General features: G+C 41.2%; 1 protein-coding gene across 1 annotated transcript in view; it reads right to left on the bottom strand.

Annotated features, from left to right (window-relative positions):
* The window catches only part of fam149a (family with sequence similarity 149 member A), a 31,445-nt gene extending 15,012 nt beyond the window's left edge, over positions 1–16,433 (bottom strand). The window contains 8 exon segments of the mRNA XM_056236252.1: positions 4,530–4,714; positions 8,391–8,558; positions 9,881–10,009; positions 10,999–11,141; positions 11,955–12,087; positions 12,218–12,310; positions 16,238–16,388; positions 16,391–16,433. Of these exon segments, the coding sequence (XP_056092227.1) occupies positions 4,530–4,714; positions 8,391–8,558; positions 9,881–10,009; positions 10,999–11,141; positions 11,955–12,087; positions 12,218–12,310; positions 16,238–16,388; positions 16,391–16,433 (1,045 nt within the window).
* Between the last annotated feature and the right edge of the window lie 722 nt (positions 16,434–17,155).

The raw sequence follows: 17,155 nt of genomic DNA, 5'->3' as shown, positions 1-17,155 counted from the left end.
GACATCTCTGGTTAAATCAGACAAATATGAAAGAGAAAGAAAAAGCTTTTCTTTTAGATGCTCCTCTCTCTCCTTCGGGGTTATTTGGCGAAGCTGTTAATTCTGTTATAGACAAATTCCAGGAAGAGAAAAAACAAGCTGCAGCTTTCAAAAAATTTCTCCCGTTAAAAATTCACGTCCCTGGGGCTGCTGGGCGGGAGCAGCCCCGGCCGTCTACAAGCTCATCCCATAGGGCGCAGCAGAAGCAGAGTGTCGCGTCTCGTGCTCCCCCTGCTGGACAGTGGGCTCAGGCGCGGCACTCTCAGCCGAAGTCTTCTAGCAATAGACCTGATCTGAGGACAGTGATATTGTCTAAGAAGGCTTCGGCTAAGAAGAAGTCCTGACGCCGAGGCGTTCAGGATGCTGAGGGTGGTCCCCACCGAGGCGGAAAGGAGTTCACCTCTCTTTACGGTGCCCATTCTTCCTCGGTGCCCTCAGGGGGCCGTTCTGCCAACCCCGCCTTTATGCCGGGGCGTAGACGGTCCCAGCGAGCGCTTTCCCGAGGGACGCTCGCTCCCTCTGAGGAGGGTCTCAGAGCAGTTAAACCAGTCGTTCCCTGCCGGTGCGCCGTTACAGGGCGCTGCGTTTGCTGCTCAAGTTATACCAGAGGCCAGTCTCGAGAGACTGGTACCCTTAGTAGATTTTCTGGCAGAGTGGAAAAGCCTTCCAAAAATATCTCATTGGGTCCTGCAGACAGTAGAAAAGGGTTATGCTATCCAATTCAGGTGTCGTCCACCAAAATTCAAAGGGGTTCTGCACACAGTGGTGGGCCCCGAGCAGGCTCCGGTAATGGAACAAGAGGTGAAAACGCTCCTTCAAAAGGAGGCTATAGAACGGGTTCCTCCTCCCAGTTTGGAGTCAGGTTATTACAGCCGATATTTCATCGTTCCAAAGAAGGATGGGGGGTTGCGTCCAATTTTAGACCTGCGCCTGTTGAATCGCTCGGTAAGGAAGCTAAAATTCAAGATGCTCACTATCAAGCAGATCGTGTCTCAAGTCAGATCCGAGGACTGGTTTGTCACGATAGACCTAAAGGACGCATACTTCCACATCTCCATCCTTCCACAACACAGGAAGTTCCTGAGGTTCGCCTTCAAGGGCGAGGCGTACCAATACAGGGTTCTTCCGTTTGGCCTAGCCTATCTCCCCGCACTTTCACAAAATGCATGGATGCAGCACTAGTGCCTCTGAGGCTTCAGGGCATTCGTATTCTCAATTATATCGACGATTGGTTGATTTTAGCTCAGACGGAGCAGATGGCGGTTCGGCATCGAGATGTTGTCCTCGCTCATATCAGAAAGTTGGGGTTGAGGCTGAACGCAAAGAAAAGTGTACTATCTCCTTCCCAGAGGACCACTTTTCTGGGTGTCGTTTGGGATTCGGTCTCGATGCGGGCGCGACTTTCTCCGACCCGCATCGCTTCGATTCTCTCAGCTGTGAAACAAGTAAAGCTAGGCCAGCTACTTACTGTGAAGCAGTTTCAGAGACTGCTGGGTCTGATGGCAGCAGCGTCCAACGTTATACCTTGCGGCCTGTTGTACATGAGACCGTTACAGTGGTGGCTCAGGACCAGGGGGTTCTCCCCGAGGGGAAATCCGCTCCGCACGATCAAAGTCACGCGGCGCTGCCTTCGTGCTCTGGTCATGTAGAAAGAAACTTGGCTCCTGTCCAAGGGTCCTGTGCTGGGGGCTCTTTGTCGTCGCGTAACGCTAACGACGGATGCTTCCCTCACAGGGTGGGGGGCGGTCATGAGTGGTCGCCCAGCCCAAGGTCTGTGGCAGGACCATCATCTCTCGTGGCATATAAATTGTCTGGAGATGTTGGCAGTGTTTCAGGCTCTGAAGCACTTCCTAGCAGACCTGAGAGGTCATTATGTGTTAGTTCAGTCAGACAACACGTCGGTGGTTTCTTATATCAATCATCAGGGGGGCCTGCGGTCTCGCCGGCTTTACAAGTTGGCCCGTCAGATCCTCCTGTGGTCCCAGGGGAAGCTACTATCACTGAGAGCAATGTTTCTTCCCGGGTATTTAAATGTGGTAGCGGACTCCCTGTCGAGGCAGGGGCCGAGGCCGGGGGAATGGAGACTCCACCCCGAGGTGGTGGAGCTCCTTTGGTTGAGTTTCGGTCGTGCCGAGGTGGACCTATTCGCTTCCAAGGAGACCACGCATTGTCATCTATGGTACTCCATCAGTCGTCCAGCCCCTCTGGGGTTGGACGCTATGGTGCAGCCGTGGCCGAGGTCACGCCTGTACGCCTTTCCCCCGATTGCTCTGCTACCAGGAGTTCTGGAGAGGGTTCGCCGGGACGGGGTCAGCCTACTATTAGTAGCCCCGTTTTGGCCGGCCCGAGTATGGTTCGCGGACCTGATTTCTCTCCTGGACGGCTCTCCCTTGGAGCTCCCGGTCAGGAGGGATCTACTCTCTCAGGCGGGCGGCACGATATGTCACCCCCGCCCAGAATTGTGGAAACTGTGGGCTTGGCCTCTGAGGGGGCCCAGCTCATAGAGTCTGGTCTCTCAACCGAGGTTGTTGAGACCATTCTTCACTCCAGAGCTCCATCCACGAGGAAACTTTATGCCTTGAAGTGGAAACTTTTCACTTCTTAGTGTGGAGAACACCTGCAGGACCCAGTTAACTGCCCAGTGGGTGCAGTGCTGGAATTCCTGCAGGAGCGCTTCTCCACAGGGTTATCCCCCTCCACACTAAAGGTGTATGTGGCGGCACTAGCTGCTTACCACGTCCCTTTCAGTGGAGTTTCTCTTGGGAGACACCCGCTTATAACTCGTTTCCTCCGTGGCACTTTGAGGCTGAGGCCAGCAGTTCGTACGAGGGTGCCAACCTGGGATCTGGCCATTGTATTGGAAGGTCTTTCCCTAGCTCCTTTTGAACCTATTGAAGAAGATTCCGAGAAGTTTCTCACTTTTAAAACTATCTTTTTACTTGCTATCTCCTCATTAAAAAGGATCGGAGATTTGTAGGCTCTGTCGGTGTCACCCTCGTGCCTGGAATTTTCGCCTGGCATGGTTAAGGCTTTTCTGCATCCTAGACCAGGTTACGTTCCCAAGGTCCCTACTAATGTGGTTAGACCTACGGTTCTGCAGGCTTTCTGTCCTCCTCCATTTATACCATCGGACCAGGAGAAACTTAATTTACTCTGCCCTGTTAGGGCGTTAGACGCTTATGTCCACAGAGCTGCCCTGTGGAGGAAATCAGAACAACTGTTTGTATGTTTCGGGCCACCCAGGAAAGGGTGTCCTGCGTCTAAACAGAGAATGAGCAAGTGGGTGGTCGAGGCTATCTCACTTGCTTATGAGTCGGCTGGTCAGCCTTCACCTTTGGCTGTTCGAGCCCACTCTACTAGGAGTATGGCGGCTTCCAAAGCTCTATTGTCGGGAGTTTCCCTGAGTGATGTTTGTGATGTGGCTGGATGGTCTTCACCGCATACTTTTGTTAGGTTCTATGACCTAGACTTAAGTTCTACCCCTGGGGCACAGGTGCTCTCGTCCTCTGTGCGCTAGTTCTCACATGACGGTCACTTGGTCCTATGGCGACGTGGGTATTCGCGTTCCCGCAGCGTTTGACGCAGCTCGAAGTTCCCTTGAAAGGGAACGTCTCGGTTACGTATGTAACCCTAGTTCCCTGATAGGGAACGAGACGCTGCTTCGTGCTGCCATACTCCCGGCATTCCCGTTAAGCGCTCCTTCAAGCCTATCAGAAGCTGATGCGCTTGTGTTTTTGGGGTGCTTTATAGTTTCCTGGTCGATGACGTCACCCGCCTATGACGTTCCATCTCTCCATTGGGCTGATTCCATACGTGTTTCATGACACACAACGCAGGGGCATTCCCGCAGCGTTTGACGCAGCGTCTCGTTCCCTATCAGGGAACTAGGGTTACATACGTAACCGAGACGTTTTCTATCATTGATCATTATTCTTTGAATATTATGATTTTTTATTTTTTTATTTTTACATATTTACCATATCAAAGGGCTCACTCATTTTTATCATGGTTTCCACAAATATATTAAGAAGCACAACTGTTTTCAACATTGTAATAATAATAAGACATATTTATTGAGCAGCAAATCAGCTTAGAATGATTTCTGAAGGATTATGTGACACTGAAGACTGGAGTTATGACAGGAATTCCATTACAGGAATAAATTACATTTTAAAACATTAACATGGAAAGCGGTTATTTTAAATTGCAATAATATTTCACTATATTACCATTTTTACTGTATTTTTGATCAGATAAATGCAGCCTTGGTGAGCATAAGAGACTTCTTTCAAAAATATTAAAAATCTTACGGACCCCAAACTTTTGAACACTAGTGTACATACATGGACTAAAAGCCACAAAACTCAATTTTCATTTCGAGGGGGTCTTTATGCATGCAAAAACGGTGTTCTTCACCCACCCAAGATTTATCGATCACACATGCACTGTTGGCTAATTCTGTTAAGTTGGTTTCAGTAATTCAGACACACCGGGGAGTTGTTTCTCCCAGTACTTATGTAAGAGCTTCTCCAGAAGACCCACCACCTCCCTCCACACGTCATCAAACAGCTCATCTGCAACAGCATCACGGATGCATGCATGAGGGGATACTGGTGGGACTCCACCCCTGGGGGCCATGGATGAAGACTTCCTCTGATCCACCTCCTCATCCTCCCTACAGTCAAAACAATTACAGAGCTACAATAAATGATTGCCTTCTGACAGGATGCCTTAAACCGAGTGCACACTATTATGAGTCCTGATGGTTTTATTCACCAGTAAAACTGCAGAAAATATGATGTAATAACAAGGCTGTATAGTATTTGTAGAACTTAGATGACCAGTTACTGAATATCTATTGAAATGCTAAAGAAACGAAAAAAAATACTATTTGTGATTCAATGGGAATCAAATTAGTGTAAGGTAGACTGGGGCTAATTTTTGAAATGTCTATTGTAATCACAGTCAGTTCTTTTTGCTCAAATTTTGTTTGTTGTTTTCAACACATAGTTCAAAACTCTCCTAAATACCAACATTCTAAATAGTAATAGTAATATTTTTTTAAACTAAAATTTCTATATATTTTGGGGCAAATATTCAATTCAGGCTTTTTAGAGGCCAATAATTTGAGATTAAAACACGAAATCCAGGAGGAGGAGTTGGATCCAGATCCAACTCCTCCCACCTTACATATAAACCTACCCATCTCCGCCCCCTGATCCCTAACCCCACCCCTAATCCTACCCATCTCCGCCCCTTAGATCTGGATCCAACTCCGCCCCCTGGATCTCGTGTACTGCAATGAGGTGCTACAGAATAATTTAAGGAATTTGTACTTTCAAAATAAACCTACACTGAGGGATATTAGAGATTAAAAAGTGTGACAACTTTCCCCAGTCTTCCCTATAATTATGGTTTGTTCATGAAGCAAAAAAGAAGCAAAAAATCTCTTCTGTTGCAGTATAATAGAGGGGTATGATAGTATGTTACAGACTGTGATTTTACCGGTATATTATATATATATATATATATATATATATATATAATATGTATATATATATATATATATATATATATATACACTCACCTAAAGGATTATTAGGAACACCTGTTCAATTTCTCATTAATGCAATTATATAATCAACCAATCACATGGCAGTTGCTTCAATGCATTTAGGGGTGTGGTCCTGGTCAAGACAATCTCCTGAACTCCAAACTGAATGTCAGAATGGGAAAGAAAGGTGATTTAAGCAATTTTGAGCGTGGCATGGTTGTTGGTGCCAGACGTTCCGGTCTGAGTATTTCACAATCTGCTCAGTTACTGGGATTTTCACACACAACCCTTTCTAGGGTTTACAAAGAATGGTGTGAAAAGGGAAAAACATCCAGTATGCGGCAGTCCTGTGGGCGAAAAGGCCTTGTTGATGCTAGAGGTCAGAGCAGAATGGGCCGACTGATTCAAGCTGATAGAAGAGCAACTTTGACTGAAATAACCACTCGTTACAACCGAGGTATGCAGCAAAGCATTTGTGAAGCCACAACACACACAACCTTGAGGCGGATGGGCTACAACAGCAGAAGACCCCACCGGGTACCACTCATCTCCACTACAAATAGGAAAAAGGCTACAATTTGCAAGAGCTCACCAAAATTGGACAGTTGATGACTGGAAAAATGTTGCCTGGTCTGATGAGTCTCGATTTCTGTTGAGACATTCAGATGGTAGAGTCAGAATTTGGCGTAAACAGAATGAGAACATGGATCCATCGTGCCTTGTTACCACTGTGCAGGCTGGTGGTGGTGGTGTAATGGTGTGGGGGATGTTTTCTTGGCACACTTTAGGCCCCTTAGTGCCAATTGGGCATCGTTTAAATGCCACGGCCTACCTGAGCATTGTTTCTGACCATGTCCATCCCTTTATGGCCACCATGTACCCATCCTCTGATGGCTATTTCCAGCAGGATAATGCACCATGTCACAAAGCTCGAATCATTTCAAAATGTTTTCTTGAACATGACAATGAGTTCACTGTACTAAAATGGCCCCCACAGTCACCAGATCTCAACCCAATAGAGCATCTTTGGGATGTGGTGGAACGGGAGCTTCGTGCCCTTGATGTGCATCCCACAAATCTCCATCAACTGCAAGATGCTATCCATATGGGCCAACATTTCTAAAGAATGCTTTCAGCACCTTGTTGAATCAATGCCACGTAGAATTAAGGCAGTTCTGAAGGCGAAAGGGGGTCAAACACAGTATTAGTATGGTGTTCCTAATAATCCTTTAGGCGAGTGTATATATATACACTCACCGGCCACTTTATTAGGTACCCCATGCTAGTAACGGGTTGGACCCCCTTTTGCCTTCAGAACTGCCTCAATTCTTCGTGGCATAGATTCAACAAGGTGCTGGAAGCATTCCTCAGGGAGTTTGGTCCATATTGACATGATGGCATCACACAGTTGCCGCAGATTTGTCGGCTGCACATCCATGATGCGAATCTCCCGTTCCACCACATCCCAAAGATGTTCTATTGGGTTGAGATCTGGTGACTGTGGAGGCCATTTTAGTACAGTGAACTCATTGTCATGTTCAAGAAACCAATTTGAAATGATTAGAGCTTTGTGACATGGTGGAAGTAGCCATCAGAGGATGGGTACATGGTGGCCATAAAGGGATGGACATGGTCAGAAACAATGCTCAGGTAGGCCGTGGCATTTAAACGATGCCCAATTGGCACTAAGGGGCCTAAAGTGTGCCAGGAAAACATCCCCCACACCATTACACCACCACCACCAGCCTGCACAGTGGTAACAAGGCATGATGGTTCCATGTTCTCATTCTGTTTACGCCAAATTCTGACTCTAACATCTGAATGTCTCAACAGAAATCGAGACTCATCAGACCAGGGAACATTTTTCCAGTCTTCAACTGTTCAATTTTGGTGAGCTCTTGCAAATTGTAGCCTCTTTTTCCTATTTGTAGTGGAGATGAGTGGTACCCTGTGGAGTCTTCTGCTGTTGTAGCCCATCCGCCTCAAGGTTGTGCGTGTTGTGGCTTCACAAATGCTTTGCTGCATACCTCGGTTGTAACGAGTGGTTATTTCAGTCACTGTTGCCCTTCTATCAGCTCGAACCAGTCTGGCCATTCTCCTCTGACCTCTGGCATCAACAAGGCATTTCCGCCCACAGAACTGCCGCTCACTGGATGTTTTTTCTTTTTCGGACCATTCTCTGTAAACCCTAGAGATGGTTGTGCGTGAAAATCCCAGTAGATTAGCAGTTTCTGAAATACTCAGACCAGCCCTTCTGGCACCAACAATCATGCCACATTCAAAGTCACTCAAATCAACTTTCTTCCCCATACTGATGCTCGGTTTGAACTGCAGGAGATTGTCTTGACCATGTCTACATGCCTAAATGCACTGAGTTGCCGCCATGTGATTGGCTGCTTAGAAATTAAGTGTTAACGAGCAGTTGGACAGGTGTACCTAACAAAGTGGCCGGTGAGTGTATATATACTGTATATATAATGTATGTACATTTATAACACTATACTTTGTATTATATTACCTTTGCATTCGATTACAAAAAAATAGTTAACGCTACTGTGAGGGAGTTTCTAATACAGTGGCTGTGGGAGTGACGGTAAAATTGACATCTTTCTCTCTACTGACTGCCGTTATCAAGATTTCTCTATTTCTTTTTTCTTTTCAGCAGGTTTTTATTTTGCTAGTTGATCAAAAACTTCCACTTCTGAGAAACCCAGAAATATGAAAAGGGTAAATTAAGTACATGAATCTTACAAAAAAGGTTGTAGGCAGATTAAGTAAAAGACAACTTGTGACGTACATTTCTTTTCCATCATAAGCTAAAAACTCCTCTATGCTGCCCTCTGCTTCATACACCTCCTCTTCCTCAGTGAGGTAGAGTGAATGCTCAGAGAGAGGAGAGCTGGGGCTTTGGGCAGACTGCTCACACCAAAGGCCCGGGGCCAGACTGCGGCCTGCTACATACAGCCTGCAGACAGAGACAGAGAGAGAGAGAGAGAGAGAGACAGAGACAGAGACAGAGACAGAGACAGAGAGAGAGAGAGAGAGAGAGAGAGAGAGAGAGAGAGAGAGAGAGAGAGAGAGAGAGAGAGAGAGAGAGAGAGAGAGAGAGAGAGAGAGAGAGAGAGAGAGAAATGAGGGAGGAAGCAAATCCTTGCCACAGCCAGCCCAGACTGATAAATGCATTGCCGGTGGACATGTTCAGTGCAGTGTCTTCAGAACATATTGCATATTTTTAATCAGGTGAGAGGCCTCATCCTTAAGGGTTGGTTGTATGTGTTATATCAAATGTATAATGTATGATAGGCTTCAGTGCATATTTCAAAACAATAGATAAGTGCAGTCAAGCAAAAAGAAAGAGCTAAACCCAGAAACAAATCAATAGAGTGAGCTCATTAATCAAGAGATAAAGGACCCAAATATTTTTTGGTAAGATAAGACTGACCTTAAAAACTTCAGGAGTAACTCCAGCGATAAACAAAATACCGTGGTAATTGTATAATGCTGAGACATTGTTGAAGAAAATTAGATATACATATAGCCTAGATATAAAAAAATATTATATTATATTATATATCAGATAACATTAGATTAGATTATTCAAAAGTTTGGAGAATTTGCTTTTTTTTTATGTTTTTAACAGAAGTCTCTTATGCTCCCCAAGTCTGCATTTATTTGATCAAAAATATAGTAAAACAGAAATATTATGAATTTTAAAATAACTGTTGTCTTTATTTTAACATATTTTTAAAATTAATGTATTCCTATGATTGCAAAAATTGACTTTTTGCAATTATTCCTGTGAATTCTTTCAAATCAATCTTACTGACTGCAAACTTTTGAACAGTAGTGTATCTAATTATTTTCTTTAAATTGATTAATTGAAGTTATGACACTTTGCTTGATGTCAAAGCATTTCATACAAAAAAGCCATGAAACAGACAGAAAGTAATCAAATACAGTTGCTTGAAAACAAATAGCTGAGGTGTCTATTGTTCCCAGATAAGTTTTACAGGTTGTTTGAAATCATCTACACTGGCCCTCAGTCAGACAGACCTCCAACCACTTGTCAACCACTCATTAACAGTGTAGTACTAGATCCTCATTTAAATCACAATTTCATTCATTCTGTTTTCAAAGAGAAACATATTTGTATAGTTGAAACCATAAAAGTAACCCTCCTCAGAGCGGTTATTTTCTTAAACCGAAAAAACTAAACAATTAAACATTAAATCTAACCCATGTGTTTTTGTAATTTTAACTGTTATTTAATTTTATTGAGAGGCTTACTCGCTATGGTCTTCCCTCTTGTCCAGACAAGTGGGTGTGGAGAAGGAATAGGTTCTGGCACTGGACTCATGTCTGCAGATGTACTGAACACCCTCCTGTTTGGGAGGCTCCAACTGGTTTCCTAAAATTCTGTGGTCAGGGATGCAACACAACGAGACAGTATCAGTTAGCAGGGCTGTGCAATGCTGTATAATGTATTATGAATGTTTATTTGGAAATTGTCTTTGAGTAGCACAATAATTTGGTAATAGCGACACCTACAGGTGAACAATGTGTAGTGTTGGTTTGAACCATGTAGCTACAGTAGCTGTGTGAATGTCAGAAATGCACATGGACTAAGAGGTGTCTGATCGGAAAGAATATTTGCTTAAAATGCCTCCAAATGTCTCCTGGATTTCTGATTAGAAGGCACACACAGTATGTTGTTTGTTTTTTGGATTTCGTCTGTTAATTTATAAGTTAAATGTACTAGCTGTGTGGTTCAATAAGCTGTGGACTTGGCTAAACTGTGCCTTGGAAAATGCATTCACCCATTATTCATCTAAATGTAATTTTATATATCTTCAATTTTTCACAGTGTCGTAATAGTGTCAAGATGGTATGATGACAGCGGTGCTGACCCTTTGTGAAAGAAGATATTAAGCATTAAGAGATCTGTTCAACCGTGATTTTTCTAATCAGAAGAAAATGCTCAGGAGCCGTTATAATGTGATAGTGCTTATGTACAGCAAAAAAAAACGTACATTTTAGAAATAATTTTGCAAGTTACTTTTTCACATGATTCACTGACTCCATAACAACACCACTTGATTCCTTCCTGAATGAATCAGTATTTTTGAACAAATCAGTTGAATGTATGATTCAGTGAGTCACCCATAAAAACAGTAACTTTTCACCATTTACTCAATGTAGAAAACAGTTGTGGTGCTTAATATTTATTGGTGGAAACTGTAAACTGATCTTTTTTTTCAGGATTATATGATGAATATAATTTTGAATAGAAAGCATTTTCTTTAATTCAATTTATTAACTTTAAAAAACTAAGTTTGCCTAACCCTTTTAGCCTCAGACCAGTCAAAATTCTCTCACAAATCTCTCTTTGCTCAAAGGAGCTGTACCTGAGATGGGGGGTGTGTCCGTTCCACTCCTCACACTCCTCCTGCAGGGACTCCGAGGGGCTGCTTACGCTCCTCTCATACAGGAGCTCATCCACAGAGTTAAAGAGCTGACGCACACGCTGAGTATTCGCCCGCTCAAACTCCTGCATGCAAGAAAACAAACAAACACTAAAACATTCAATAAACACAGATGAGGAGATGGTGCTAGCAGCTAGTGATGCATTTTTAAAAATAACAGTTAGACACATGCACTAAAAACAGGAAACTGAGAGAGAGTTTAAATTGATTAGCAGAAAAATGCCCTGTTGTAGATGTTTCTTATTTTTCAATTGTTTATTACATGGAACATTTTAATGATAATAAATAGCAGTGTTGTATGCTATTCAGAAATTAACTGAGAATTCAATTTACATTCCAATTCAATTAACTAATTTCAACTGAGGTAGCAAACAGGAAACATAAATCTAATAGGAATTTGAATTTAAGTTAAATTAAAATGGAATGAAATGAAATTCAAATAAATTAACTCTATCACTATATAAATATATATATATATATATATAAACCATAAACATGCTGTCATAGATATACATTTTCAAAAACAATAATTATAAATCAGCATTTTTTTCTTTACATGGCCTTATGAAATTCGGATTCAACATGTTTTATATAAATAATATATTAAATAAGAAATAATTAAATTATTTCAACTCAAGTTAATGTTTCAACAAAAAAAAAATCAGTAAATTCCCTTGTCATTCCGATTCATATTCAAACTGAGCTTCCTGTGGGTTGTGGCCAATTAAATGTAAGTTTTCATGAACTAAAAAAAAAATAATAAAAAAAATAAATAAACCTCATTAATTGAATGGGAGTTGATTCTAAAATTCTGAATGTTGCCCAACCCTGATGAAAAAGCTAAAAAAAAACATCTGGAAGAAGAACAGAGGCATTACATCATATCTCCAGGAGCAGATGGAGCTGTGGTCTGTGGAGAGACCGGGGCCAGTGCCTGGGCTGCCGGAGCGGGAGGGGAGGTGACTCACGGGGGTAGTGCCACCGGCAGATGACTGACCACATGACGAGATGCTACCAATGAAGAAATGAGGCATTATTTAAGGACTCTGTTTTCTACTTTAAAATGTCATTAATATGTTGTAGAGCTAAAACCTTACAATAAGTTCTGAATATTCCGAAATGAAAATAATGATTGTATTACCTGAGGCCACAGCTTGAGACCCTGTTGACACTTCTGGAGAAGGGGGCAGGTACTGCATTAATGCTTTTGCTAGGTTCGTTGAGCAGCTTTTTCCTAATACATGATATGGGAATAAGAATGAAGATGGGTCTATACAGTTAATGAAAACAGGTCCATTTATGACTTGTACAGAACACATGCTGCAATGATACATTCAGAGGCATTTATTAACTGAAAAGCACAATAAGCATCCTTTGGTTAACATGCTAAACTTCATTTAAAACTATTTTAAAATGGATTCTGCTAATTGTTTTATAATAATTGCATGCAGGCAGCTATTAAAACCTCAATGTTATTTTAGAGACTACAGTACATATATATATTTAAAAAAATTGTTTTGTCTTTTAGCAGGACTATTTAAAATGAACTAATCAAGGCAAAGAGCTAAAAAAGCTTTTGCTATGAAAAGCATATCCACCTGCAGGTATAAGAGGGTCACATGATGCTGTCACCTTCAAGCTTTCACTCTTTGTCTCAAACTGCCTCTAATCTATCAGACAATTATGTCATGAATAATTTAAACAGTACAAGATCAAAGTACAATATACAGGCATGCTGGAGTGTCACATTTATCACTATGACAACAAGAAGCTTTATCTGGAAATGTTATACAGTAAAATAAAGAACAGAGAAACCATTGATTTATTTGAAAAAGTTTTTTGTGCTTATTTCACATTGCTTTATATAATTTTAAAATATTTATTTTGGTCTCTTAAGATTCATCACCATTCACTATCAGTGTTTATCGAGACCTTTATGGACAAAATAAGTGGTTATAACTGTAACCCACAATTAAAAAAAAAAAAAAAGATTATTCAAACCAAATCATATCATGTATCTGACAGCAATTTGTCACATACATGACAATTGTAATGGGATTATTGAAGTTATAACTTGCATACTTTGTACAAGTGACCTTGTTAATGTAACAAACGTTATCAAAATTCCAATAATGCATAACGTTATGACACATTTGTGATTGTTCCTTCAAAAATGCTACAACGTCACAAACAACTTACCCAATTACAATGAGTCCAGCATGTCTGTCATGGCACACTGCCCTGTAGCTGTCTGGGTAGTAAGAGAGTACAGGAGGTACATGTAGGGTGGCCAAAGATGAGGCCCACCCAAAGCCCAGTGCACTGTGCATGGGTAAATTACTCCTATCAGTGGAACCCAGCTTAAAGAAAAAACAGCAACATTCACACTTTCAGATCAGCCATCAGAAATGTGTGACTTCTTGTTTCCCCTGCAGGTCAACATGAATGTCCTTGTCGTCCTTCCGCCCAGTGCAGAGGTGCCTCTGATCTGTTCATTCAGCTCCATCAAGGGAGTGTTTGGACACGCTACAGTGGCACAGCACAGGTGCTTGAATGTCCCCACCCTCCCCTGGATGACTCACAGGTGTACACACCTTACCATCCATCCCAGAGGACTTTTTCTTTTTCCGTAAGATTTTTAAATGGAGAAAACCATTCTCTAGAAACCCTTAGAAAATGTTTCTAGGAATAAGACATCCAAGATTACATTTTTAAGAAAACATATATATATATATATATATATATATATATATAGTTGGAAGTGAAATGATGATACAGATGCTGAATAAGCTCCTCCCACTGAAAGAAAGGCTTTTGGTCTGCAGTGATAGCTTATTTTTGTATATATCACACTGCATCACACTGGTTCCCTCAGCAAAAACCCTATAGGATTATAGGCCTTTGAATTATAGCAAAAAATAAGCTCTGTGATCAACAAAAGTTTATGATACTAACACGTTTTGTCCATCAAGATAATTTTCACAAATTAACACAACTTTTATTCATTTTGAAGGTCACGGTCACTCGAATTCAACATCACCACCACCAAGCTTCCAACAGATTAGCACACAAATGAGTTTACCTGTTAGGTGTGATTACGTTTAATGTCCCTGACAACGTCCCATTTAGCAACCGCCTTTTTCAAGACATTTTTCGAGGGGTATTATTGGTGTGTTTTATGACGTAGAATAAAATGTGAAAATATCTTCACCACAGACCTTATAAAATACAAAAAACCCATTGACTTGGGGACGATGAATCCGGAAGTGTTAAAATGCTAACTTGTTTCCAGGATTTTGACCTACAAAAATATATGATCCCTGCAGCACTCTATAGCTGATATGTAACTGTTATATGCATGCCTTGCTAGTTTGGTTTTCTTTGTCTCCATTTTGCCTCGTTCATCTGTTGTCATGGTTTGTAATTAGTTCCACACCTGTTCTGTTTTCCCTTCATTACTCCCTGTGTTTATAAGCCCTTGGTTTTCTCAGTTCAGTGTTCTCCATTATGTTACACAATGTGTAGTTGCTTTATTCTAATTTCTCCTGCGGATTCTCCTTGTTGATAAAAAATGACTTTTGAAAAAACTTTTGCGTGTTGTCCTACACATTACAATAACATGTATTTAGTTAATTTATTTATTTAATTGAATTAATTTCAGGTTAAAAGTTTAAAGAGAAAGATCAGACAAAAATATTACCATACAGTAAAAATAGCACAGTTTAACTTGTGTAAAATGAGGTAATGAAAGTTGCAAACCTATAGGCTATTGCAATAATGCCGTATATAATGCCCTTTCCAAAAACCATTTTATGTCATCTATTTGATATTTCTCTTAAACGTTAACGAAGATAACAAAGACAACAAGAGCACTCTGTGCATACAGGAGCACAAACTGACACCACAGCTACAGAAGAAGTAGCACAGAGAAAGGGGAAAACTAATTAGCAGCGGGTGAGGGCTTCAACGGTTGGCAGGGGTCAACAAGGAAGCCCAGCATCAGTGGCGGCTCAGGTTTCTCTCACAGAGCAAACAGCAAATAATTTCAGCAGGTTGAACGCCAGGGCCTAATGAAACATGCATGATCAGCATGGCAGCAGAAAGCCTCAGCTGACTGACATGGATTCTTTCTCGTGTCTGCCTTTTAGCAGCAAGCACAACAGGACAGTGATTTTACTCAGTACAAGCCTGTCAAATGTTACACCTTTCCAGAGTTCGGATAAAACATCAAACCTTGTCACTTTTTGCATATATGATGGTACACAAAAGTCAGCAGCACAGGGGATATTGGCATCACAAGAACTGCAATGATCAAACTAATCAATCAATCAATCAATATATATATATATATATATATATATATATATATGTGTGTGTATAAATTGTATATCATTAACCATAATATTTCAAACAACTAACTTGTATGTGCTGTGGGGAAGAGTGAAGTGTAACTATAAAACAAATACTTTTGTTGCATAGTGATATTTAACCATACATTAGCTATATAAAAACACAGTAAATGTATTCTTATACAATTCTTAAGCACAATAGTGCTCAGTTTCACTTTGTATAGCCCTAATTCAATTTCTCTTTTATTCAGAATACAGTGTCTGAAAGGCAGTAGCCCTTTTTTATCTTTATTTTTTATGAAACTGATTTGAAGGAAAGATACACATTTGCCTACCTCAGGTTTTTTTTTAAAGATCAGCTCTAGAGAGGGATTTCAGTCGTAACTAAATGCTGGTGTAGATTGAGCAATTAGATATGCTCGTGCCAGAGGAAAGACTATACCCTGATTCGATGACATTAGTCTTATATTAATTAGTTATCAAGTAGTGAGCACAATTCAATTAAACATTGAAGGTCTTGCCATGAAAGAACACAGTCTTGACTATTTTCTAAGATTTAATGTACAGCAGCACTAAATAATAGTGTTAACGTTAATGTTACCCTTATTCCTCAAGTAACTTAGCCTAGCTATGTGTTGCTGCTAGCTAGACATACTTAACCCTAGACAGAAAAAAAAAATATATATACCTAAACTTGAATCACAAAGAAATTCTAAAATATTATTCTCCAAGAATCTACAGGTTATTGTTCTAAAACGTGAATGCATGTTTGACACACATGTTATGATGTAGAAGAAAGAGAAGACGCTTACTTCATGTCATCACTCTCTCGAACCGGACTCATATTGTCCTGAGCTCTTCTTGTCCTCTTCCACTGAAGTGTTCGCTCCGAGTCTAGCGGGGGCTTTTCGAAGCCACAGTGATACATTTTCTCACAGTGAAAGCCATGCTGGTACTTCGGTCGGTAGACCCGCCGCTTGGCTCAATGCGCTCTACGGTCACCTGCATTAATGACTGTGACTGACCAACGCAGCTTCACCGCGCTGATAACGAGAGCTGCGCGCTCTCCGCGTAGACTACTAGACAAAGCAGGTGACAAGCTGTCACTCACCGACCGAGACGCTGTTACTGCCATCAACATATCTTCGACATTAACTACAGTTCGAATTTTGGGGAGGCTGATTAAGACTCGACGGAAGACGAACACTAGGTTGAGGGGTAGGCCTACTCAGAAGTGAATAACTACTCTTTTACAAACCTACACGTCTTAAAACAAACATTAAGTAAACTCGAAAGATTAGCAAGTTAGTCGGCTCGCGCAAAATCGAAGACCCTCGCTAACAAAAGTCGAGAAGTTATACAGGTTTCCGTTATAACGTTAGATTTCGTTCCGAACGATAGGCTACATCAACAAAACACAATGAATACTGTAGTTATTTAACATTTATTATTATTTTATTTAATTCGTCACGGACACGGTTTATAGGCCTAATAAAGATCAACATAAAATGTAAAACCAATTTAAGCTCTGGCCTACTCTTGAGGAAATTAAATTATAAGTAGCCTATAATAGTAAAAATAGTTATTTACTATTCTTTAAATATATTGTTATACTTACAAAATATAAATAATAAACAACAGATGCAAAATAAACTTTGCAATTCATCAAGAATGCTATCACCTAGGTGCAATTTACACGTAGAACACTAGATGGAGCCATAGAACAGCAG

Source organism: Rhinichthys klamathensis, unplaced genomic scaffold (assembly GCF_029890125.1).
Source record: "Rhinichthys klamathensis goyatoka isolate OS25496 unplaced genomic scaffold, OSU_Roscu_1.1 h1tg000442l_1, whole genome shotgun sequence".
Classification (NCBI taxonomy): Eukaryota; Metazoa; Chordata; class Actinopteri; order Cypriniformes; family Leuciscidae; genus Rhinichthys; species Rhinichthys klamathensis.
This window is presented reverse-complemented; position numbering and strand designations above follow the sequence as displayed.